Source organism: Megalobrama amblycephala, linkage group LG15, assembly GCF_018812025.1.
Source record: "Megalobrama amblycephala isolate DHTTF-2021 linkage group LG15, ASM1881202v1, whole genome shotgun sequence".
In the NCBI taxonomy this organism is placed as follows: domain Eukaryota; kingdom Metazoa; phylum Chordata; class Actinopteri; order Cypriniformes; family Xenocyprididae; genus Megalobrama; species Megalobrama amblycephala.
Window position 1 is genome coordinate 15902059 of NC_063058.1, and position 26639 is coordinate 15928697.

General features: G+C 37.2%; 3 protein-coding genes across 3 annotated transcripts in view; 2 read left to right on the forward strand and 1 right to left on the reverse strand.

The window, feature by feature from the left end:
• The window catches only part of znrf1 (zinc and ring finger 1), a 49620-nt gene extending 41788 nt beyond the window's left edge, over nt 1-7832 (forward strand). Inside the window, exons 4-5 of the mRNA XM_048158005.1 lie at nt 2913-3004; nt 6066-7832. Coding sequence (XP_048013962.1) covers nt 2913-2970 — 58 coding nt within the window. The 3' untranslated portion in view covers nt 2971-3004; nt 6066-7832. The remainder of the gene's footprint in view (nt 1-2912; nt 3005-6065) is intronic.
• Nucleotides 7833-7927: 95 nt separating this feature from the next.
• ldhd (lactate dehydrogenase D) lies at nt 7928-24891 on the reverse strand. Its single transcript, XM_048157997.1, has 11 exons — nt 24690-24891; nt 24312-24424; nt 22572-22713; nt 22273-22414; nt 19578-19737; nt 19297-19496; nt 18666-18794; nt 15861-15988; nt 13797-13887; nt 13604-13715; nt 7928-8518 (listed from the first exon to the last, which is right to left on the reverse strand). Exons 1-11 carry the CDS (start codon nt 24771-24773, stop codon nt 8353-8355), a joined length of 1467 nt encoding a protein of 488 aa, XP_048013954.1. The 5' UTR covers nt 24774-24891; the 3' UTR covers nt 7928-8352.
• The window catches only part of snrkb (SNF related kinase b), a 32798-nt gene continuing 30509 nt past the window's right edge, over nt 24351-26639 (forward strand). The window contains exon 1 of the mRNA XM_048157988.1: nt 24351-24475. The gene's annotated coding sequence lies outside the window, so the exon portion shown is untranslated. The remainder of the gene's footprint in view (nt 24476-26639) is intronic.

A 26639-nucleotide genomic window follows, 5' to 3' on the forward strand; every position in this document is an offset into this window, starting at 1 on the left:
TCTGACACCTGTATTGAACTGTAATGGGCAACGTAGCTCCTATGATGAAAAAAAAAACAGGTATGCTTTTAGGGGTCGCATCTGGTGACATAACATCCTGTTTTTGGTTCATTTAGATATCTTAGGGCCATGTTGCGTTCATTTCATTCGAACAGCACCAGAGTTAGTTTGGAAGCAGACCAAGACCCACCTTTTCATGGGTCTCGGTTCGCTTGTTTGGTGCGCACCAGGGTTCAGATGAAGTGCACTAACAGAGCAATCGCACCAGAATTCGTTTTAATCAAACCAAACCTGCCAAGTGTGAACACCTATTATGCTTTTTTACATTTTCAACTTTCTTTAGTGTGGAATGTTTCTGTTTTGAGTCACTCCAAAGGGAGTTATTCTCTATGTCAGTAAACACTCTTTCTGAACTACCAAAAAATGTCTTGAGTTTTCCTCTGGGAACGTACACATCACAGTGTTCCTCATTTAACATTGGACGTCGGATAGACGTGCAGATCATGTCTATATTAGGTCCGTCGGTCCATGACCATTTCTGAACATCCATTCGACGTCCAAACTAGGTCCACTATTTGGACGTCCAACCATGACCCAACCATGGTCAACATTTGACCTTTGAACTGGGTAATTTTTTTGGACGTCATTTGGACGTCTATAACAGGTGCAAGACATTTACATGATTAATATGCAATATTTGTTTTATAGGGCCTATCAACATGATTAATACATGAAGAGTTCAGATGCAAAAGAATCTAAGTGCCATCTGAAATTTTCTTCTAGAATGATCATTTTTATCAAGCTTGTATATTTAAGTTCAATAATTTCACTTAAATGGCTATGCAAATTACCTATAAAAATGATAATTCTAGAAGATGGCACTTAGAGGCTTTTGCATCTGAACTCTTCACATACAGGTTATGTATGTGAAGCCATGGTTTGTTTGTTTTTGTTTTTTTCCTGTTTTTCTTTAACTGGTTTATTTAAAGTAGCCTAATAAAGTTATTTATTTATGCATACATGTATTTTTGCATGTATCTGTTTATTTATTTGGAAATGCAATTTGTGGGAAATTATAGTTCAGAAAATAATTTCATGGTAGCATATATTAGGCCTATCCTCCTTATTTCTAATTTAAAAAGAACCAACAGCAGCTAAAGGACGGGCGAGGACAACTCTCTATCAAGGGCTTTGGATTTCAACCAAAGAGACAAAAACCAGTCAACATCACTCTGATTGGTCGAGGCGGCACATCATCATAACCCAACCAGTAAACACCACTCTGATTGGCCGAGGCAACACGGCAGGCATTTCGCGCGAGTGTTCAACCATTGCAAAATGACGGCACAGCTTTTCAGCCTACATTGCTGCATTTATTTTTGAATAAAGATGAAGATGGTAATATTGAATTGTGATTTATTTGTATTTGTATAACTGTAGTGTTGTATGTGTTCCCATGTTTCCAGAGGGTGGAGGACATATTGGCAAATTTTCTGTGCCAGTTAATTTTCCTGTAGCTTTGTTTGGCTCAAGTTCTAGTTTCAACAGGAAATGCATTACACCTTCGTATGCATCTCCAATTATCACCTGCATGCTGAGACAATCAAATGGCGTTTTTGGAAAATGATCTAGTCCCATTTCAGAAGGTGGCATACTGTTCCAGATCATTTTGCAAAAACTCAATTTGATTGTCTCAGCAGCAGGTGATAACTGGAGATGCATACGAAGGTGTAATGCATTTCCTGTTGAAGACGCCCACAAACGACCACATTTGGACTATAAATAGCCCTTACACGGAGGTCCCACGGACGTCAACAAAAAAGACGTCGCCTGGCGTTACAAAACAACCCCTTCAATGGTCCGAATTTGGATGTCCCAAATTTACATGAAAAAGACGTCACTCCGACGTCACATTGCGCAGTGGGTAAATAATCCCACCTGAGGCACACGGAGAAAAAAAACGGAAGATGCGTTTTTAGTAGAGTTAGTAGAGTGTTGAAACTCGGGAAACACGTTATGGTAAAGGGGTGTGACATTTTCAAAACACACTCGAAGCGGTTGACCAATCACAACACACTGGTGCAGCCGACAAATCAGAGCACACTGTGCTTTTCGGAAGGAGGGGCTTCATAGAGACAGGAACTAAACCGAGTTACTGACAGACTGGGAAGAGAGAAGCTGCTGCCTTGTAAAATATGTGCAAGGACTTTGTAAAAGGGCATAATAGTTCCTCTTTAAACATGTCAGGAAATGTTAGCTTTTAGTCAGTCAAATGAATGACAAATTGCCTGAGAATATATATTCTACTTTGTTTTGCTGAACATGAAACACAAACCTTGTCATGTCCTATATATAATTATGTGATTATGTAACTATATGATTGACATTTGATGTCTGTATATGGTGTCTCAGCAGGAGGCTTCTGGCTATTGAATATCACACTCACGCATATGTCTTAAACCGCAGACACCTTGAAAAGTGAACCGATTGGCTCGCTGGTGTTCGTTTGCTGCTCATATTTGAGGTGATGTTGAAGCGGAATCAAACAAATTAGCCACAAGCAAGTTATTCGCTCAGTCCTAACCAGGCGAGATGCAATAAAGTGACAACCAATAAATTCTAAGTTAATCATAATGTTTTTGGCCTAACCAGCTGCAACCGGCAAGACATTTGTGACACTTGCTTGGTTTCTATATCCGGTCCAGAATCCCGCTCCACGTCGCCGTACATTAAATACCAAATATGTTCAGATTGGCTGTGAATTTGTCATTTCCTGCAGTTTCTGCATTTTTTAGTGAGGACAGAAAAATTATGTGATGCTGGAAACTCATTGTGGCTGCTTAGGATAATTTAAAAGCAATATGCTAATGTAAATGTTGTCTTTCTGACATTTTTATCATCTTTTTCATTAGCTGTATAGACTCCTGGTTTGAGATCAACCGCTCCTGCCCTGAACATCCTTCAGACTGACCTCCATCATCTACTTCTGCTACCACTGAGAAAGGTGAACCCATCACACAGATGTTCACCTACATCTAAACATGTGTCTCAATAATCTGATATTTCAAGTAATCATTTTATATTGGAATTTTTGATTTTATCAAACTGTATTAGCATCTTATCAATGCAATGCACCACTTTAAGGTAGACTATAGAAAGCATCCTCCAGAGTAGCAACACCAATCTTTTTTCTTTTTTTTTTGACAAGCTCTTATTGTAAATAAACCTTCACACTTGTAATGACATTTTTGACATATAGTAAATGTGAAATTAACACCTAAACCCCTCATGGCCTCGTGACCTTTCGCTATTATAAAGGACCTAAAATTGCTATGTAATGCAAATGAAAGTTTTCACACTTGAGTCCTCTATAAAAAACTGCATCTAGAACTCAGACCACTTTTATAGTAGGCCTATAATAATAATAATTATAATATGCATATGCAAGTTTTTATACTTGAGTAAAAAATTGCATTCACAAAGATCTAGAACTCAGACTACTTTAATAATAATAATAATAATAATAATAATTAATACACTTTCACACTATCAGTGGCAAGTGGTGACTTCTTTAACTGGGTTGAGACACCGGCAGTGTTTTTTGAATTAATCTCTTACAGTGTATGTCTTTAACAGTTTAGCGGTTATTTCTATTTGGAGACTATGAAATACTATGAAAATAGTTTCAGTTATGACCTTTTTTATTTGATTTAGTCTAGTTGGTTTTGTATCAAATACAATGTGATTTTTGGTGATTGAGATCTGGCAGCAACAGAACACTTTTCCGCTTGAGTGAGCGATTCGCGCTTAACTCCCCCATTTGCCAGCAAACCAATGAATATGCGGGACATCAATGACGATACATAACAACAGAGCGTAGGCACCGAAGCTGTTAGCTGTGTTCGACTTGAATCGGTGCTGCGCAGACCGATCGGTGTATGACATCAAAGCACCTCGAGAGCGATTAGAGAGTAGACGGCTCTGTATGCTTTTGTATCGCTCTTGCAGTACTTTAATGTCATGCACAGATCAGTCTGCGCAGCGCCGTTTCAAGTCAAACACGCCTGTTGTGGATCCGCTTATCCTCTGTCACTGTCACAGATTTAAATAAAATTACAGTCATTTGGCAAATAAATAAATGATGGACAGTTACATACGTATCACCAACATTTTATTATGTAAGATTTATGTTACACCACAAATGAAAAGGGAATTTATAGTCATTTATTGTGTTAATTAATTAGCAAATCCACAAACTCATTCTCTCAAATGGCTGGGGTATGCAGAGCATTCGCAGTTTATATACACTGCATGCCACCCCTGATATATATATATACACACAGTACAGTCCAAAAGTTTGGAACCACTAAGATTTTTAATGTTTTTAAAAGAAGTTTCGTCTGCTCACCAAGGCTACATTTATTTAATTAAAAATACAGTAAAAACAGTAATATTGTGAAATATTATTACAATTTAAAATAACTGTGTACTATTTAAATATATTTGACAAAGTAATTTATTCCTGTGATGCAAAGCTGAATTTTCAGCATCGTTACTCCAGTCTTCAGTGTCACATGATCCTTCAGAAATCATTCTAATATGCTGATTTGCTGCTCAATAAACATTTATGATTATTTTCAATGTTGAAAACAGTTGTGTACTTTTTTTTCAGGATTCCTTGATGAATAGAAAGTTCAAAAGAACAGCATTTATCTGAAATACAAAGCTTCTGTAGCATTATACACTACCGTTCAAAAGTTTGGGGTCAGTAAGAATTTTTATTTTTATTTTTTTGAAAAGAAATTAAAGAAATGAATACTTTTATTCAGCAAGGATGCATTAAATCAATCAAAAGTGGCAGTAAAGACATTTATAATGTTACAAAAGATTAGATTTCAGATAAACACTGTTCTTTTGAACTTTCTATTCATCAAATAATCCTGAAAAAAAATATTGTACACAAATATTTTGTACAATTGTACACATTAAATGTTTCTTGAGCAGCAGATCAGCATATTAGAATGATTTCTGAAGGATCATGTGACACTGAAGACTGGAGTAATGATGCTGAAAATTCAGCTTTGCATCACAGGAATAAATTACTTTGTGAAATATATTCAAATAGAAAACAGTTATTTTAAATTGTAATAATATTTCACAATATTACTGTTTTTACTGTATTTTTAATTAAATAAATGTAGCCTTGGTGAGCAGACGAAACTTCTTTTAAAAACAGTAAAAATCTTAGTGGTTCCAAACTTTTGGACTGTACTGTATATATATATATATATATATATATATATATATATATATATATATATATATATATATATATATATAAACCTACAAAAAAAAAATTATATATATATATATTTTTTTATTTTTTTTTGGGTAGACTCTATATATATATATATATATATATATATATATATATATATATATATATATATATATATATATATATATATAGTCTACAAAAATATATATATATATATATATATATATATAGTCTACCAAAAAAAAAAAAAAAAATATATATATATATATATATATATATATATATATATAGTACTGTGTCTTAGGCCACCATTAGATGTGGTTTTAGCAATGGTATAATAACCATATATAATTATTTCTTTATGTCTCTTTATTAGAATATAACCAGAAAATACAGTAAATTTGTATGCAGTATTAAAAAACAGATTTTTTTTTTTTTTTTTTTTTTTTTTTTTTATGACATCTATAGGCTATAGGAAGTTTCTGATTTTCTTCTTTGAGAAACTGGAAGAAGTCCAGGAGGTCACACTAAATATTTTGTTCAGATTTTGTTTTACATTTTGTGTACATAATTCTGATATTTTCTGTTTGTATCGTAATAAAGAGACTGAAAAATAAATATGGATGGTCATTAAAACATTGCTAAGACTATATATATATATATATATATATATATATATATATATATATATATACCACATTCAGACCAGCTCCCCAAGTGTGAAAACACCCTCGGGCTCAGTATAACTTTTGTATTCCTTCTTTGTCTCTTTTTCCTCTCACTGTAGGGCACTTTATGGACCTAAACCTGGATATCCTGACACAAAAATAACCAAAAAAAAATCAATCTACCACCCAATTCGATCAAACCTACGGAAACGGAAATGTGTCATCGCAAAACTGAACCAAATAAAAGTGTTCATCCAGTCAACACCGTCATTACTACTTGCATCCCAGAATCTCCTACTCGCTGTGCTAGAGATTGCTAAACTGCTAACCGGACCCCCCCCCACGCCAACCACCAACACCGGATCTCTGGCTTTGGAGAACGTCTCGCTTTCTCGCCCCCTCTATATACTCTGTGTTCTTATCGACATGTGTGTTCAGTCTGCATTTTGACCCGGTCCTCTCTCCTTGTGTATGTAATCAGACAAAGGGAGATGGGAAGGAGGGGCGGGGCAACTAAAAGGGCGGAGCGATAAAGGGGCGGGGCACTGGCGGCAAACAAGTAGGAAGTAGAACACCCTTTGCAAACCAATCCAGAGGCCATACCTGTCCTGTCAGTCAAACGATGCTGATTAGAGGGGCCATAAGGGGTGTGGCAGGGGGGCGGAATTTCACACCTGGTTCGTGGGAGGAGTTTCGTGTGCGTGGTTCACTTGATAGTGATGTGACAGGCGGTGGATGTAGATTTACTTATACTGTGTGTGCATGTGCGTGATCATGTGTCCACAGGTGGGGAAATGTGTAAATTGTGTTTCCTGTTAGTGCCAGAGGAAGTCCAAGACGTCAGCATGTGTTGGGATGAGGGTTTACGGTCATAAACAGAGAGACGTACGCTCTCGGTCTGTCTTCAAATGTTTACAATTCACAGTAGATGTCTTTCCCCCATGGATTCTGAAATGATAAGAAGCTCAAAGCTATTTTCCTAGTTTCATCTGCAATTTTTGGGCAGTTATTATGAAGCGCTGACCATAATATTCAGACAGTTTCCCTGTAAAAGCCTTGAGTACGTATTCAGTGTGTGTGTGTGTGTATGTGTGTGTGATTTCAGCTTCTGTCCATCTTCCCATGTTTTCTGTATGTGACCGACCAGCTTGCGTCTGGTAAGCTAATGTTGCTTCACTACTGTATGTAAAGCCCAGATATACTGGTGTGAAACTATTACAAGATCATTTCTATGATCTGCATTTACTTTTTATTTTTGAAAAATCTGTGAGAAACCTCACAAGAAATATATTTAACCTTCAGGATGCCTCCGTCTACTGTATAAACAGCAAGCACTGTTAGAAAATAATGTTGCTGAAATTGTAAAAATTTAAAAAAATGAAAACAAATTAAAAAAAATAATAAAGGCGTGAAATGAAAAGGGTAGAAAAAATAACTGCAAGAAAATATTTGACAACCTATTACTTTTTGTGTTGGATAGAAATAGAGCATTTCTGAGGTGGTTTTTTTTTTTTTTTTTCATGCTTCGTGCCTGTAAATGAGGGCATACAAACACCATCCATCAAAACAATGGATAACGATTTCGCCTCACCGTGTAAAACAAATCAAACAAATAAACAGAGTCAGGTAGCGTAGTACTATCTTGTGCAGCATTGGCTGCAGAAAGTGACTCGGCACTCTCGAAACCCATCCTTTTCTTATTTTTGCATTCAAGTCTGTTATTTTGTATGTTTTTCTTTTCTTTTCTTTTTTTTTTTTCCAGGGACATGAATGGATGCCTGTTTTTAGGAGGTACAAATAAGTGTCTGATGATTTTGATGTGCAATCTGTGGGACGAGTAATAATGATGATGATCATACATATAATTAAAACAAGATGAAATAAGACCAGATGTTGCTTTCTTTTATCGATCGGTCCATTGCACACACACAAAAAGTGTCAAAAAAAATCCAATCCAAAAGAACGAGACGAGACAAAACCATTTTATGTTAGCAGTTTTTAATTTCTGCATCACATTTAGCTCATCAGATCTCGTGTTCTGCTTCACAGATTCTCTCTTTCATAAGCAAATATATCCATATAAATAAATACATTCACAGATATGTAGAAGGGGAAATGGCCCGACTAAACAAGTTTGTCACACCATAATTTCACATATTTATAAAAACAAAATAAAATAATTTTTGCAAAATTCAGCCCTGTACATTCATAATGTGTATTCAAAATAATAATTTACTTCATGAATATTCATACAGAGAGCTTGAGTGATTCGAGATTTTGTAAAAGCTCTAGTCTTAATCATTCTCTTTCTTAAAATCTAAAACAAACCTCATTCTCCTGACCTCTAGTGGTCAGAAAGTGTAGTGCAGAGAATCATCTTTAGTGTTCTGTGTTGGTTTGAGTTAATTACAACACCTTTCCAGGATTCATGAGGTTTTTGGGATCCAGGGTAGCCTTGAGGCCCTTCATTACCTCTATGGCCAACGGACCGACCTCTTCCCTGAGCAGGGCCCGCTTTCCTAGACCGATCCCATGTTCGCCGGTACAAGTTCCGTCCATTGCCAGTGCCCTCCTGCATAGACAAAGACAAGAGAATGAATTCATTCACTAATTGTTACTGGCAATAAAAGTTTGACTATTTTACACTGCAAAAAATGCTGTTCTTACTTAGAATTTTTGTCTTGTTTCTAGTCAAAATATCATAAAGTTCTTAAATCAAGAAGCATTTTCTTGACAAGTAAAAATAATTTTCTTGTTTTCAGGAAAAATAAGTCAAAATTAAGTGAGTTTTTCCTTAAACCAAGCAAAATAATCTGCCAATGGGTAAGCAAAATAATCTTATTTCAAACCAAAAATAAGCTACTGTATATAATCTTGTTTTCAGTTTGAAATAAGATTTTTTGCTCACCCCATTGGCAGATTATTTTGCTTGGTTTAAGGAAAAACTCACTTAATTTTGACTTATTTTTCCTGAAAACAAGAAAATAATTTTTACTTGTCTAGAAAATGCTTCTTGATTTAAGAACTTTAAGATATTTTGACTAGAAACAAGACAAAAATTCTAAGTAAGAACAGCATTTTTGGCAGTGTAGGCTATGTCTACATTAATCCAGATATATTTGAAAATTAGAAAATGGAGCTGTCCAACTTGGCGTCCTGTTTCAAAACATGAGGGCAATTGCGTTTTAGACCATACATGGAATGGCGATTGAGTTCAACCTGGATGCACCAGTAAGTAGTGGGATATTTTGATAATAAAATGATTGTGCCAGTTGAATAGCGTGAGAACTTTATTATGCCTGGTCTCTCAGTATCATCTCAGAGAGATTTTATGTTTTACACATGCGCAGTTATATTTTACACGTTTTCAGTTTCAGTGTGGATGAGCAACTTTTAGTAAACACTTAGAAATGCTAATGTGGATGGAGAACATTTTCAAATGAAAACGCTGTTTTTAAATGTAGCTGGATTAATGTACAAGTAGCCTTAAGGTGAAACCAGAAGCATATCTGGCCGTCTTGATCAGCTTGGAATCACCAGATTTTTCCCCAAAAAAGGCCTCAGTCTGGCTGGCAGACTGGAAGAACATGTTTAGCTGCCCGCGGCCACTGAAGGACCAAAGTTTCCTCAGGAAGAACAATCTGTGCAGCTGAGCTGTCTATCCAGTCCAGTTTAGATTCCCAGGTGTTTCCACCTCCACATTCTCCAACTGAATGATGTCGACTGGTCTCGCTGGCGCAGCAGAAATCCAACACCTACTCATCTTGTTCATGCAGGCTGTTCTCACTGTTTGACATGACAAGGTACACCATTGTGTTGTACACACTCTACCCATATTTTTTGCTGGAATAGAAGTCTAAATCATTTTGTGAGGTAAGCAAAATTATGGAACAAAAGCTGTTGATTGAGATTAAAGGGTTAGTTCACCCAAAAATGAAATCTGAGAGCTCTTTGACTCCTCCATATAGACAAGGTCCAGAAAGATACTAAAGGTATCGCTTAAATAGTCAATGTGACTACAGTGGTTCAACCTTAAAGGTGCCCTAGAATTAAATATTGAATTTATATTGGCATAGTTGAATAACAAGAGTTCAGTACATGGAAATGACATACAGTGAGTCTCAAACTCCATTGTTTCCTCCTTCTTATATAAATCTCATTTGTTTAAAAGACCTCCGAAGAACAGGCGAATCTCAACATAACACTGACTGTTACGTAACAGTCGGGGTGTACGCCCCAATATTTGCATATGCCAGCCCATGATCAAGCCATTAGACAAGGGCAGAACATCTGGATCTGCACAGCTGAATCATCAGACTAGGTAAGCAAGCAAGAACAATAGCAAAAAATGGCAGATGGAGCGATAATAACTGACATGATTCATGATAACATGATATTTTTAGTGATATTTGTGAATTGTCTTTCTAAATGTTTCGTTAGCATGTTGCTAATGTACTGTTAAATGTGGTTAAAGTTATCATCGTTTCTTACTGTATTCACAGAGACAAGAGAGCCGTCGCTATTTTCATTTTTAAACACTTGCAGTCTGTATAATGCATAAACACAACTTCATTCTTTATAAATCTCTCCAACAGTGTGTAATGTTAGCTTTAGCCACGCAGCATAGCCTCAAACTCATTCAGAATCAAATGTAAACATCCAAATACAGTAAATACTATACTTACATGATCCGATGTATGCAAGCAGCATGCATGACGAACATCTTATAAAGATCCATTTTGAGGGTTATATTAGCTGTGTAAACTGTGTTTATGCTGTTCAAGGCAAGCGCGAGCTCCAGGGAAGGGGGAGCACGAGAATTAAAGGGGCCGCAACCTATAAATCGGTGCATAGTTAATGATGCCCCAAAATAGGCAGTTAAAAAAATGAATTAAAAAAAATCTATGGGGTATTTTGAGCTGAAACTTCACAGACACATTCAGGGGACACCTTAGACTTATATTACATCTTTAAAAAGAAGTTCTAGGGCACCTTTAATTTTATGTGTCAGAGACTGACACGGAAGAGAAGAAATTCTTAAATAAAGTAGTTATTTTTGTTTTGTTTTTGCGCACAAAAAGTATTCTCATCGCTTCGTAAAATTAAGGTTGAACCACTGCAGTCGCATGGATTAATTTAACAATGTCTTTAGTACCTTTCTGGACCTTGACAGTGGTAATTAAATGGCTGTCTATGGAGGAGTCAGAAAGCTCTCGGATTTCATTAAAAATATCTCTATTTGTGTTCCAAAGATGAACGAAGGTCTTACGGCTTGGAACCACATGAGGGTGAGTAATTGATGACAGAATTTTCACTTTTGGGTGAACTAACCCTTTAACTTAATGCTGGAATACACTACACAATATCCCTCCGATTTGCAGTCTGGAAGAGTCAACACTAGTTGCCTGAAGTCAGAGCCAGTCTGCAAACGTCGGCCAATTGGAGTTGACATATTTGACTGAAAAATAGTGTATAATGGGCACAATCACTGTTTTTTTAGCTTCCCAGACAGCAACATAGTCTGGCCCAGATCCGGCCCATATATGGCACGTGCATTATACGCGGACCAGATGTGGGCCGGATCTGTGCCGACACTATGTTGCTGTCAGGGTTCACACTTTTCCATCAAGTCAGAGGAAATCAATCATGTTTGATTTTTTTTTTTTAGCCGATTTTAGAACGCATATTGGTTCATTTCTCAAGCACGTTTCTGTCTGAATTTGTTTTGTTCCGAATGACTTGAAAGTCGTTTAGCGTATGCCCAGTTTTTTCTGTAACTATTTACAAAGTCAGCAAGTGTGTGATGCCTAGTGTTTTAAGATCTGTTCAGATTTAAAAAGTTGTTTGGTGTATTCCAGTCTTTAATTGATTTAATTTTCTTTTAAGAGGCAGAATGGTATTGAAGTTTACAGTACTGAAGGTATTGGAGAAGTTAAAGGTGCCCTAGAACTTTTTTTAAAAGATGTAATATAAGTCTAAGGTGTCCCCTGAATGTGTCTGTGAAGTTTCAGCTCAAAATACCCCATAGATTTTTTTTAATTCATTTTTTTAACTGCCTATTTTGGGGCATAATTAGAAACGAGCTGATTCAGGGTGTGTGGCCCTTTAATTCTCGTGCTCCACGCCACAAGAGCTCGCGCTTGCCTTAAACAACATAAAAAAAAGTTCAAACAGCTAATATAACCCTCAAAATGGATCTTTACAAAGTGTTCATCATGCAGCATGTCTAATCGCGTAAGTACAGTGTTTATTTTGATGTTTACATTTGATTCTGAATGAGTTTGAGGCTATGCTCCGTGGCTAATGGCTAATGCATTAGCAACATGCTAACGAAACATTTAGAAAGACAATTTACAAATATCACTAAAAATATCATGTAATCATGGATCATGTCAGTTATTTTTGCTCCATCTGCCATTTTTTGCTATTGTTCTTGCTTGCTTACCTAGTCTGTTGATTCAGCTGTGCACATCCAGACGTCCTGCCCTTGTCTAATGCCTTGAACATGGGCTGGCATATGCAAATATTGGGGGCGTACACCCCGACTGTTGCGTAACAGTCTGTGTTATGTTGAGATCCGCCTGTTCTTCGGAGGTCTTTTAAACAAATGAGATTTATATAAGGAGGAGGAAACAATGGAGTTTGAAACTCACTGTATGTCTTTTCCATGTACTGAACTCTTGTTATTTAACTATGCCGAGGTAAATTCAGTTTTTGAATCTAGGGCACCTTTAACAGATTCATTGGTCTAGTTCCTCTGCACTTCCATGCAGTGAGACTGTGTAAAGATTTCTAATCCATTTCAACTTCAAGTTTCCACACAAGTAATGTTTCTTCTCCTCTCAGAGTTCTCTTTCAGTGTGTGAAACTCCTTTGGCAGGTAATAAGGCTATAGTTTTGCAAACTTTTGCTTTTACGGTAACATCATGTCTGTCTTTAGGCCAGAACACACCAAGCCGATGCCGGCGACGAAAGCAGACTGCGGGGGTTGACTCACGTCGGCAGCGTCTGTGTCCAAAGTTGCCCTGACACACCAAAACGACGCTAAACAGTCGACGGCCAAGTAGCACGTCAGTTCTGCGCCTGCGTGAGATGAAATGCCTTTCCGAACCTTCTCCAACGCCGATTCAACATTTCGAATCTGCCGAAAAACAGCCGTCGAGGACCAACTTCAGCAGACGTTACGGAACACACTGAGAAAACTTAGTTGGCCGATGAACAAAAACTGCCCGACGGCCGACCATCGGCTTGGTGTGTTCCTGCCTTTTCACAAATAGGGTCCAACTCAATTTGCTCCTATCAGGACAAACTCATGCGCAGCCAGATTTTGTTGAAGCAAATGAGATTGCAGTGTTTGTCTTCTCTTTGGCTCCTGGTCAGTGCCGATCCCTCATCCATTGTACATGACAGAGACAGCACTTTACCCATAATGACTGAAGGCAGGTAGGCCTTTATTATTTGTGCTTGTTTTCAAAGCCAGACGCTAGAACCTCTGTCTGTCATTGTCAATGAACACTCTCCAAATGGCAGAAGACATTCTGAGAAATAATTCTGGTATTGATTGCTACGCAAAACAAAACTGACAATACACACAAAAGATGCAGCCAGTCCCTCTTGGCCGCCTCAGAAGCCGCTGAAAGGAACTAAATAGAAGTACCTGGCCAGTCTTTCAGTGAAGGAGTGAACCCTTTCCACCTCATCTGGGTCATTAGGATCCAGTACCATTATACAATGGAAATTTCCATCACCTACATGGCCAGCAATAGGACCTAGAAAAGCATAACCGTATTATATCAGCAGTTAAAAACAGTTCTGAACATTAAATGAGAAAATCAAACTAGGTAAGCTACCGGTAAGATTGTTGCTGATTAAATCTTCCTTCGTCTCCACTATAATCTGAGGTAGTCGTGAGATAGGCACGCAGACATCCGTTGAATATGCCTGCAACAAAATGAGTACATATATTAGTAAAATGTTGAGTTCTGGATTATGTATTAAAATATTTCCTCTTATTCCAACTTTATAGAAAGCCATTTGTAGGCTGATTTCCCCAAATATTGTAAAAATTTCTGTGGCTGTGCTTTCATAATATTGCTTGAGCATTCTGACCAGCCCAGCATAGCAACTGATAAGTTTGGGGTTTGGCTGACCTGTGGCAGAATGTATGGGAAACCGGTTTGAAAAAGTCATGATTTTTAAAGGATTAGTTCACTTTCATATTAAATTTTCATGATAGTTTACTCACCCCTATGTCATCCAAGATGTTCATGTCTTTCTTCAGTCAAAAAGAAATGAAGGTTTTTGATGAAAACATCATTCCAGGATTATTCTCCATATAGTGGACTTCAATGGCCTCCAAACAGTTGAAGGTCAAAATTACAGTTTCAGTGCAGCTTCAAAGGGCTTTAAACGATACCAGACGAGGAATCTAGCGGAATGATCGGTCATTTTCGAAAAAAATACAACTGTATATGCTTTATAAACACAAATTATCGCCTTGCACGTGGTTCCGCCAAAACCGCACTTCCGTATTCTTCAAAAAGTTTACGCTGAATGTCCTACGCCTTCCCTATTCTACTTATGGAAAAAATGGAACTGGCCCTGCGTTCGCTCCGTAAGTAGAATAAGTAGAATAGGGAAGGAAAATTTTTTTTGAAAGTGAACTAATCCTTTAAGCAAATAGATATGTGCTGTATGAATGTGCTGTTAAAAAATACTTTGTCCTATTCCAAATTAAAATTAATTTACAGCTTAAGCCATATTGTTGGCAGATTTTCCTTATAAATGTGTAAAACTGTGTCTCTGTGGCACTATCAAAACATTTCTGTTTGTTTGAGCATTCCAACCAGCCCAGCATAGCAACAGTGGCTCAACCAATGGTGTGAGTTTCAGGCAATGCTATCTATTTGGTTGACCAATGGCAGTCATTATTTTTGCAATGCATTATGCACAATCACACAAAAATTAAATCTTGAGGAAGTGTCACACAACAGGACAAAGCAATACTGATTTAATCTACCTTTATGCTAAAAGGTACAGTATGAACTTCTGGAACTCATTACTAAAGTTTTAAGTTTTAATATAGACCTTAAGTAGTCCCACCCCTTTTCAGCGCTACGCTCGTTGTGTTCTGTCTTCCAGTTTGTAATTTCAATGCATGAAGGTAAGATCTTACAGATTAATGAATGAAACGTATGTTTTAAAAGCTTCCCAGTCTACTGACATTTGTTTAAGGGTTAGTTCACACAAAAATGAAAATTCTGTCATTAATTACCCTCATGTCGTTCATCTTAAGAACACAAATTAAGATATTTTTGATGAAATCCGAGAGGTATATTCTCATCCATAGACATCAAATTTCACCCTTTCAAGGTCCATAAAGGTACTAAAGACATTGTTAAAACAGTCGACGTGACTGCAGTGCTTCAACCTTAATTTTATGAAGTGAGGAGAATACTTTTTTTTAGTTACGGAAGGACGTAGCGTAAGCTTTTTGAACAAAGAGTTTAACACTTTCTTCGTACGTTACGGAAGGCGGTCTAGCTAGATATTTTACTTCATAACTTGTTAAATATGGATATTTTTTTACACTAACGCATCGCTTCGCTTCAGAAGGCCTAACCCCCTCTGGAGCCGTGCGGAGTATGTTTATGATGGATGGATGGATGTGGATGGAGGCACTTTCTTCAGATCATACTCGTTAGTATCGCTCACTGCCATTATAAAGCTCAGTTGCGTCAGGATATTTATTAATATAACTCCGATTGTGTTCATCAGAAAGAAGAAAGTAGGATGGCTTGAGGGTGAGTAAAGCTTGGCGTAATTTTCATTTGAAAGTGAACTAATCCTTTAAGCGTGTACTCTAAGTTACACTTGTCTGAGTCAGAATAAAGTCATGTAGTGAATGTTCCCACCTTACATCCAGGCCTCAGGGCCAGGGCAGCGTACCATGCATCATGACGGGCTTTCCACAACCGGCCACGGCTCTCCTCATCTTCCGCCCAGGCAAAGTCTGAGCCTCCGTTATCACGTGTGATCTCCTCTAAACACACAGAACATAAAGCTTCCAGATGACACATTCTTTCACATATATTATCTGGTTATATAGCATTAAAAAAGTATGTTCAACACCTACAGTGTCAGTTGCATTGCTTCACTGCCATTCACAACTCCTCTCCCATGGCCTCATGGGATAGTAAAGTGTCCATTGGATGCACACTTCAGAATCTTACCAGAAGTAGTAGGTCATGTGAACTGAGTAGTATGTCCAAACTGCATTCGAAATCGCATTCTCCATTCATACTCATAGAAGTAAAAAGTATTTTCTATAGCATGAATGAAATTCAGACATACTTCATCCGCCATGACCTATGGCACCAGTTGTGTCACTTCACTTTCATTCACAAATGCTTTCCCGTGGCCTCATGGGATAGTAAAGTGTCCATCAAATGCGCATTTCAGAATCTCGTCGGAAGTAGTAGGTCATCCAGGTACTTTTCGCATACTGTTTTATGAATACTATGAATTCAGATGTACTACTCAGCTCACATACGGTTATTCGCCTGTTTTATAGTATGGAAGTAGGCATATTTGGAAGTCATACGCTACTATCACTACCTACTGTACTATAACCAGAGTTCACTACCTAGTGCACACAAAAGCCCTCTAAATGGCATTGTTTTGCTTTTGTAAAATATATTTTTTGTACAAAATTTTTGTTTTATCTACATCAGTGGTTCCCAAACTTTTTAGCTTGGAGTACCCCCTGAAGGGATTACCATCCTTCTGCTTACCCCCTCTCTCCCACTTTGACAGCAGTCACTCCTTTACCATTAAGGGACAATATTTGCCCCCTAAACTGGTTTCCCAGTGCTTTTTTTTTTTTTTTACCTTTATGAATAACTTTATAAAATAAATAATGTTTTAAATAAAAAATGTTCAATAGAGAAAAATGCAATGATGGTAAAACTAAGTAAAACTTTTAAATATTAAACTAAAACCACCAGTAGGTGGCAGCAAGTCACTGTTTATTATGAGTGAGTCATGGAGTCATTCATTCAGTAACGAAGCAAATGGCTGTGAATGAATCATTGAATCATTGACTCTCATGATTCGTTCAAAGCTGCAGAATTGTTCGGGAAACACAGACGTGTGTTTTAGTTCTGCTGTGGTTTTCGTTAGAGCTATTATTTCATTGCAAAATAGAGTAAATACTGACAGTACTATAAGTGTAGTACCTGTTGTAATAATCTCACGTTTGCAGTCATGTGGATATTTGGGTACAATTGCATTCTTGCTCGTTATCATCATTAAATACAAGAACTCACACAAGGTATGATTTTGTATCGGAGAAAGTTTGAGTCTTAAATTGAAATTAATCCACTATCTGTCTATTTGTTCTTCATGCGAGTAAGTGCTAAATCCCCACTTTAACAAAGGTGCATTGTCGAGAACGACAGTAATTTAGCGCGATTTAAGGCAGCAGACTGCAATCTATGTATGCTGCTTCTGTGGATACATAGCCTACAGTCTTTTTTGACTGCAAATGATGAAGTAATCCGATTACATGTACTGGATTTACGGCATTTTGGCAATTAGAAATACATGCTCGATTTTAAAGGTGCCCTAGATTATGTTTTTAAAAGATGTAATATAAGTCTAAGGTGTCCCCTGAATGTGTCTGTAAAGTTTCAGCTCAAAATACCCCATAGATTTTTTGTAATTAATTTTTTTAACTGCCTATTTTGGGGCATCATTATAAACGCGCCGATTTTATGCTGCAGCCCCTTTAAATCCCGTGCTCTCCGCCCACAGAGCTCGCGCTTGCCTTAAACAGTGCCTTAACAAAGTTTACACAGCTAATATAACCCTCAAAATGGATCTTTACAAAGTGTTCGTCATGCATGCGGCATGCATGCGTCGGATTATGTGAGTATTGTATACTGTTATATTGTTTACTTCTGATTTTGAATGAGTTTGAGGCTATGCTCCGTGGCTAACGGCTAATGCTACACTGTTGGAGAGATTTATAAAGAATGAAGTTGTGTTTATGAATTATACAGACTGCAAGTGTTTAAAAATGAAAATAGCGACGGCTCTCTTGTCTCCGTGAATACAGTAAGAAACAATGGTAACTTTAACCACATTTAACAGTACATTAGCAACATGCTAACGAAACATTTAGAAAGACAATTCACAAATATCACTAAAAATATCATGTTATCATGGATCATGTCAGTTATTATTGCTCCATCTGCCATTTTTCGCTATTGTTCTTGCTTGCTTACCTAGTCTGTTGATTCACCTGTGCAGATCCAGACGTTAATACTGGCTGCCCTTGTCTAATGCCTTTTATAATGTTGGAAACGTGGGCTGGCATATGCAAATATTTGGGGCGTACACCCCGACTGTTACGTAACAGTCGGTGTTATGTTGAGATTCGCCTGTTCTTCGGAGGTCTTTTAAACAAATGAAATTTATATAAGAAGGAGGAAACAATGGAGTTTGAAACTCACTGTATGTCATTTCCATGTACTGAACTCTTGTTATTTAACTATGCCAGGATAAATTCAATTTTTCATTCGAGGGCACCTTTAATATTATTTTAAGGTAGAATTAAATGAACTATTCAGCATTTTGTTCGCGTACCCCCTATTTTCACCTCACGTACCCCAAGGGGTACGCGTACCCCAGTTTGGGAACCACTGATCTACATATACCTGTGATGGACACTTGCTCCTCCATGCTTTTGGAGCTCCCGTGGAACTCCAGGAAGAGAGTGGGCGTTATGGCATAGGACAGGTTGTTGAAGCGATTGCAGGCGTTTATCATCACATCGTCCAAGAACTCTGCAAACGAAACATCAAGACCAATTAAGTTGTGTGAGGCCTTTGTGGGTAGAAAGTCCAGGGTTAAAAAAAAATGTATGCCTCACTGCAGCCTCGATTTAAAAATCTAAGAGACCGGTCATGCCTGATTACTCATAAATTGGATGGACTGGTGGAATATTTTCCCTGCGTGGACTGCAAAAGAAGAAACATGTCGTGGTTCTGAGAACCAAGCAATTCATTAAACCCTTGACTGCGCTCAGTGTTGACTATGTATAAGGATGGTGTTTCCTTCTGAATTAATGTTTATGTTATTGCAAAAGCCTTTAATGAATAGATTAGAATGAAATGAATAGAGTTCTGGACTAAATCACACAGTTAGGCATGCATGTAGTTTCGAGTGCCACAGTCTGTGATTTTACAAGTTCACAACACAAGAGACCAACTGTTCTTTTGTTATGTTAATGCCAATGAGGACAGCACACTAAGCACATTGTGACCATGTGCTTCAACCTTCACCCACCTATGCGGGCAATGGGTACTCCAGCTTGCAGGATCTGAACGGTGCTGTCCACCGCTGATTGGACGGATGGAAAGGAGCAGACAGCTGACACCATACTTTCAGGAATACCATACAATCGAAGTGTGGTTTTGGTAATGATACCCAACGTTCCCTCTGAACCCACAAAAAGGTTTGTCAGGTTGTAACCGGCAGATGTCTTTCTGAAAGGGGATTAAGTGTATCAAGTCTAGAAAACAATAGGTTTAGTTCAAGATGCTTTAATTGTGAGTTTGCAGTCATACCTTGGACGACGCCCCCTGCCTGCTGTGTGGAGGACTGTTCCATCTGCTAGAACAACCTCCAGGTTCAGGACGTTCTCGCGCATTGTGCCATAACGGACTGCATTGGTGCCTGACGCGCTAGTAGCAGCCATGCCGCAGAGAGATGCGTCGGCACCTGGATCTGTGGAAATAACCATTAATCATTTCCAAACATATAACACAAAAATAAAGCCAAGTTAAAGTTTTAATTAAGGCCCTTTCACACCAAGGATGATAACAATAACAATAACTAGATGAGTAAAGTTTGTTGGGACAAACTTTGATGTTGGCTTGACAAAGCCGTATGAAAGTTTGAAAGTTTTATAAGTTTTACATTTAGTGAATTGGAAAGAGAAAGAAAGATATTTGCTTGCATGAATTGGAATGTTTTCTAGCATGTTTTAACAGGTTACTTGCATGAATTAACATGAATTTGCATGTTGCTAGCATGATTTAGCATGCTGCTAACATGAATTTGCATGTTGCTAGCATGTTTTAGCACATTGACAGCATGAATTAGCATCAAAGTCCCTTTAAGACAAGTCATTTCACTCAGCGGCCATCTTTGAACTGCCTTTGGGGCATTCAAGTGCAGCTCCTATCTCTTTGAATGGGGAAACATCAAATTCTCCAAAGCTGTTTGCCAAGCTTTCAATTGAATTTCATATTTGAAATCACCAATGAAATCTTACAACAACCGTCTCATAAATTTTGTTTCTAAATGCTCGAATCATGACACAAAACTGTATTACTTAGGCTGGATCAAGCTAATGCGCATGCGCAGTCCTAAATGCGCGTCTCGTGCCTCATTTCGGAGGCGCGCGTCTGACTGTTTCTATAGAAACCGGTGCTTCTAACGGCCGCTGCAGTGACGCGATGACTTTACCAATCGGCTCTTATTTAGAAGGCAGGACTTATTCCGCCATATTGTGCGTTACACTTTCTCCCATTCAAAACAATACGAGTGACGCGTCTTGTGTTATTCTATAGCAAAGTCCCTTTAAGACAAGTCATTTCACTCGGCGGCCATCTTTGAAACGCCTCTCGGGCATCCTGGGCATCATGCAGCTCCTATCTCTTTGAATGGGGAAACATCAAATTCTCCAAAACTGTTCAACAACCTTACGATTAAATTTCATATTTGAAATCACCAATCAAATCAAACAACAACTGTCTCATAATTTGTTTTCCAAATGCTCGAATCATGACAAAAAAAAAACGGTATTTTTCAGGCTGGATCAAGCTAATGCGCATGCGCAGACGTAAATGCGCTTCTCCTGTGCCTCATTTCGGAGGCGCGCGTCTGACTGTTTCTATAGAAACCGGTGCTTCTAACGGCCGCTGCAGTGACGCGATGACTTTACCAGTCCGTGATTGGCTCTTATTTTTTAGAAGGCGGGACTTATTCCGCCATATTGCGCGTTACACTTTCTCCCATTCAAAACAATACGAGTGACATGTCTTGTGTTATTCTATAGTCTTTGTTCTATAGTCTTTGTTAGCATGTTGTCCTAGGATAGTCATTAAGCTTTGCAGCTTACAAATACTCAAATAAGTCTTATTGTACAAAAGTTCAATGAAAGTCTATGGGAAATCTAGAAGATACATATAACACTGAGTCAGAGCAATCGGAAGGTCTGAGCCAAGTTTGGTGGTTCTAGTTTGAAAGCTAGGATGAGATACTGTTTAAAATTTAGTCTCAGAAGAAGAAGAATAAGCTTAAATGGTATATCAGTATGTTGGCTTAATAACTATAAAGTTTTAATAGGCTAATCGTCCCAATTCTATGAGAATAAGAAAGTCCACACCAGAACTATAACAATAATGACAGAGAAACGATATTGTTGGAATAACATTCAGAACATATTTTTTTCCAGCTGATGAACGAAAAAAAAAATAGTCGGGGGGAAAAAAAATCTGAATCCATCCACATAGAAGGCAGTGACCTTCTAGTGACCTTGCACAATGTTCCCTAAAAGTTCTCTAAAGGTGACGAAAATTCCGAACCTTACAGAACATTCGGGACGTTCCTAAAACGCCCTCTTTTGGTAATGAAAGTGCTGCAGTTTAAGGTTCCTTACATGACTTTAGGGGGACGTTCTGGTTTGGTTATTTTATGGTCAAAAAAGAACATTACAAAGAGGATATTTGGGAAGTTAACAGAACGTTCCCACATGGTCCTCTGTTGGTCATTTAATAACGTTCCTGATATGAGTTTAGGGGGACATTATATTTTGGTTATTTTATTGTCACGTGAGAACATTACAAAGAGGACATTTGGGAAGTTAACAGAACGTCCTATAGTAATAGTCCCCTAAACATTCCCAGAACGTCCTGAATGTTCCCTGAAGGTCCGCCAAATAACGTCCCTCAACCCTTAAAAGAACTCCATATCGTGACCGTCTCTAAACGTACTGGGAACGTTACCAGGTGACAGGTTACCCCGTTAGAAATTTTACATTCCCAGAACATTCTCAGAACGTCCACTGGTGTTAAGGACGTTGTCTAGTAACGTTCCCAGTACGTATTATGCATTAGTGTGGATGCTATTATAGACATTGTTATAGTTATTGTTCTTGGTGTGAACAGGCTTAAATTAATCTGTGTATTCAAACATACAACTGATTTGATTTATGTGATCTACTTTGTACCCATAATACACAAGAATTTGACTGACCAACAGGAAACCAGAGGCCAGTGTCACGCAGGAATGAGTTCAGGCCTTTGCGCGTGACACCTGGCTCCACCGTCACATCAAAATCCTCTTGGTGAAGATCAAGGACCTGGTCCATCTTTCTCAGACTGAAACACACTCCACCCTAACAAAACATTAACGGATGTTTACTGAAGAAAATTGATCAAAACAGCTAAAAATAAGCTCAAAATTAAATCCCTTTCCTCTTTTGGAGATTAGGTTTGAACTCCAAAACTGTCACTGTCACAGTCATACTCTCTCTTCTCCTCTACTGGACCAACCTGCAGAGCACCAACACCTCCCTCCAGGCCTGTCCCTGTGCCAAATGGGATGATGGGTAGTTGGTGGTGGTGACAAATTTTGGCAAGAGCACTGACCTCATCTACAGACCGAGGAAACACCACCACATCTGGTGGTTGACATCTGACATAGCAAGAGAAAATATCATGAATATGTGAATGCTAAGTAATATGCAAATCTAATCTAATTTAAATCTTATATAATTATTGTGGGCGTTGCACTTAAAAATGGAGGGAGATGAATGTGAGCTTGCAGAGGCGGGGTTTAAGCAGACTAATGACTGGAGAAGTCCTGCATATGTCACCAGAAGTCTGTCGTTTTCAACATAAATCGAGTTATAAAATTTGGTAAGGTCAAAAACATTTTAAAAAATTAAACAGACAAATTGTTCACAATAAGATATATAACATGCATGCATTCAGAAAATAGATAGGGTGAATTTTTATTTCATGTCGACTTTAATGTTTCTTTTGTAATGTTTATTTAAATTATTTTTTAGACAAAAAGCTTGCAAACCTCATAAAAAAAATGAGGTTACAACACTTAAAGGGTTAGTTCTCCCAAAAATGAAAATAATGTCATTTATTACTCACCCTCATGTCGTTTCACACCCGTAAGACCTTCATTCATCTTCTGAACACAAATTAAGATATGGTGATGAAATCCGATGGCTCAATGAGGCCTGCATAGCCAGCAATGACATTTCATCTCTCAAGATCCATAAATGTACTAAAAACATATTTAATTCAGTTCATGTGAGTACAGTGGTTCAATATTAATATTATAAAGCGAGGAGAATATTTTTGGAGCGCCAAAAAAAAAACTAAATAACGACTTATTTAGTGATGGCCGATTTCAAAACACTGCTTCAGGAAGATTCGGAGCATAATGAATCAGCGTGTCGAATCAGCGGTTTGGAGCGCCAAAGTCACGTGATTTCACGCGATCTGAATCATGATTCGACACAAAAGATTCATAACGCTCCGAATCTTCCTGAAGCAGTGTTTTGAAATCGGCCATCATTAGCTATATAAGTTGGGTTTGTTTGGCTCACCAAAAATATTCTCGTCGCTTTATAATATTAATATTGAACCACTGTACTCACATGAACTGATTTAAATATGTTTTTAGTACCTTTATGGATCTTGACAGAGGAAGTGTCATTGCTCTCTATGGAGGCCTCACTGAGCCATCGGATTTCAACAAAAATATCTTAATTTGTGTTCCGAAGATTAACGAAGGTCTTACGGGTGTGGAACGGCATGAGGGTGAGTCATAAATGACATTATTTTCATTTTTGGGTGAACTAACCCTTTAATTTGTTTAAAATATATTAATAAGAGTTTTAGGATCTATTTTGTACCCCATTTGAAAAAGCAAAAGAAAGAAAAGTGCCATATACAGTTTAGAAAATGTATTTTATTTTATTTATTTATATATATATATATATATATATATATATATAGGCTGATTGCTTTTTTGCCTGGTTGTATATGTGTGCAGGAGTGCAGGAGAAGAGAGAAAAGGTGAAAATAAAGTTCCTAGTGTATTCTGAACGGACCCTCGCTATTGTTTATATAATATCTTGCTTTAATGACTTTGAATCATTAACTCGGACGCTACCGTTGGTTTATTTGTACTTGTGGGTGAACTTACTGCTGCACTGTTTGCATGCTGTATAATTAGAGCCAGGTGGCACTCAGGTATGACAGGCATCTTACCTGTGCACAGACTCATCCCTGCCGTGCTGTTCTCTGACAGCTAACCCCACAGACACGCCTTCATCCCCGCTAACTGAACGAAGCTCCGAGATGACCCGCTCGACGGCTCCAGTCTAAAATTAACGAAGCAAGAAATGCTTACCTGCATGACTCTATGGTGACAGGTAAGTTAATAATTAATATAATAATATATATTTATTTATTGTAATATTTAAATGTATTTGATTATTTAAATTTTATTGATCATTTATAACTTGTAGGGAAAATATTTAGATTTTTTTATATTTAGTGTGTTATTATCCAAGTAAACACTGTATCCCTTCTTTATTCAATTTATCAGAATTATGTAATGTGGACAGGAATGATCCCAGAGCTTACTTTAGCAGAATATCTCCTGCACCTCCCGCAAGCCAACTGCAGCCGTGGAGAACTGAAGCGTAGGGCTTGTCTGAACAAGATCATTTCCACTTCTTACAAAATGCGTGCTGAAATAACCAAGCTTTTATGCATAACCTCAGTTGTTAAGAGTTTATGTAAATATTCTTCCGGATCAACGTAACTGCGTCACGCCTCCTTTGAACCTGAAACCCCGCCCTCGAGATGACGAATGTTGCTAAGGCGAATGTAATTTTAATTATTGTTTAACTTGACCTTCGCTTTATCAGATTTGCTGAAATACCGAAAATGTATGAATGTTAACTAGTTTGTGTGGGTGAAGTTCGTGTTTACGACGTCAGGTCAAGATGGCGGCACCATATCTAAGATTCTTATTTAACTACACAAAATAACTACAAGGTTTTTAACTCTACTTCTTAAAAAACGAAGAAGAAAGAATGTGCATCAGTGAATGTTTTGCTTTTTTTATGCTTTTAATTAATTTATGAAGCCACTTTAAACTTTATCGTTACATATATCATTGTAATATAACTTTATAATAATATTTTGTGCAGTCAGTTAGCTCATTTCTTTGTAAATAAAAAGCCTCACTGTTTCTCATTGACCCGCCCCCAACTCGTAAACTCGGAAAATCCCGAGTTTCCCAATAGTATTTACGACTTTGTGGTGGCGTTCATGTGCGTTCAACTCAAAATACGCTACTAGGATAATTTATAGTAAATACTGTAGTGTTTTTGAACCATACTATAAATTGTAGTATACTGTATAGTATTTACAACATGTTGTTAATGAATGTCACAGCGTACTAACTGATAAATTGTAATAAATACTGTAGTATACTTTAGTTTTTACTGCAGTAAACTGTAGTGTATTGTAGTATAATGTACCCTATATTTGTAGAAAACTTAGTACAGTATTGGGTAAAGTCATTTGTTTATATTACTATATGATGCAAAAACTTGAGAAAATGAGATACAGGCAGTCCAGCAATGATTATGTCAGAGATTACATTTGAATAAGGAATAACAAATTTATTAATTACAAATTATTGAGACAAACAAATTCATTACGTAATTAATAGTTAATAAAATCTAGAGTACTGTAAAATCCAGAGTATTGTATCTAATAGATGAAGATCAGAATATACAGAAAGAAGGAACAAATTAAGACATTTGCAACATGAAATGAGAGATAGAAGAGAAGAAGAGCAAAGAAAAGCAAAGGAAAAAGCTAAACTATCAAAGACTCAGTCCATTTTATACCATAAGCATAGGAAAAGTTACATCCAACTCAAACTTATGTTTTGGTCTAATAAGAGAAGGTCAAATGGATTTATCCATTATGTCTTAGACTGGTCAGATGTCAAAAATAGATGAAAATAGATATTTGTTTTGACATCCTTAAGGGAATTTTGCAGATCTTACATTATCACATGTCAGCAGAAATAGAAATGGACATATTTTGATACAAAAGTACATTGAGTTCAGATGAGCAACTAATTCTGAAAACATCATCTCTTCTGCAGTACTTGGCAGGCGTCCAATATCTAACCACAAACGTGTCGACATAACCCGTCACATTGGAACACTTGAAGAACAATTGAATATAATAAGCATACATACTCTTAAATATAAAAAAAAATAACCATAAAGGAGTACATTAAAGAGTAAATACTTGAAAATATGATGAGGATTAATATGGAGTAGGAGTACATGAATATATGAAATCAAAAGTAAATCATAAGCCATAAATGATTAACATGAAATATGAATAAAATGCATGAATATGAATATTGGATCCACCACTATAGTTGTTATATTACAACTATAGAATTACCACAACAAATTAAAGTATTTTACTATAGTATGGTTCAAAATAACTATTTACTATAAATTACTATAGTATTTTTTCATGTGGGGTAAATAGGATCTT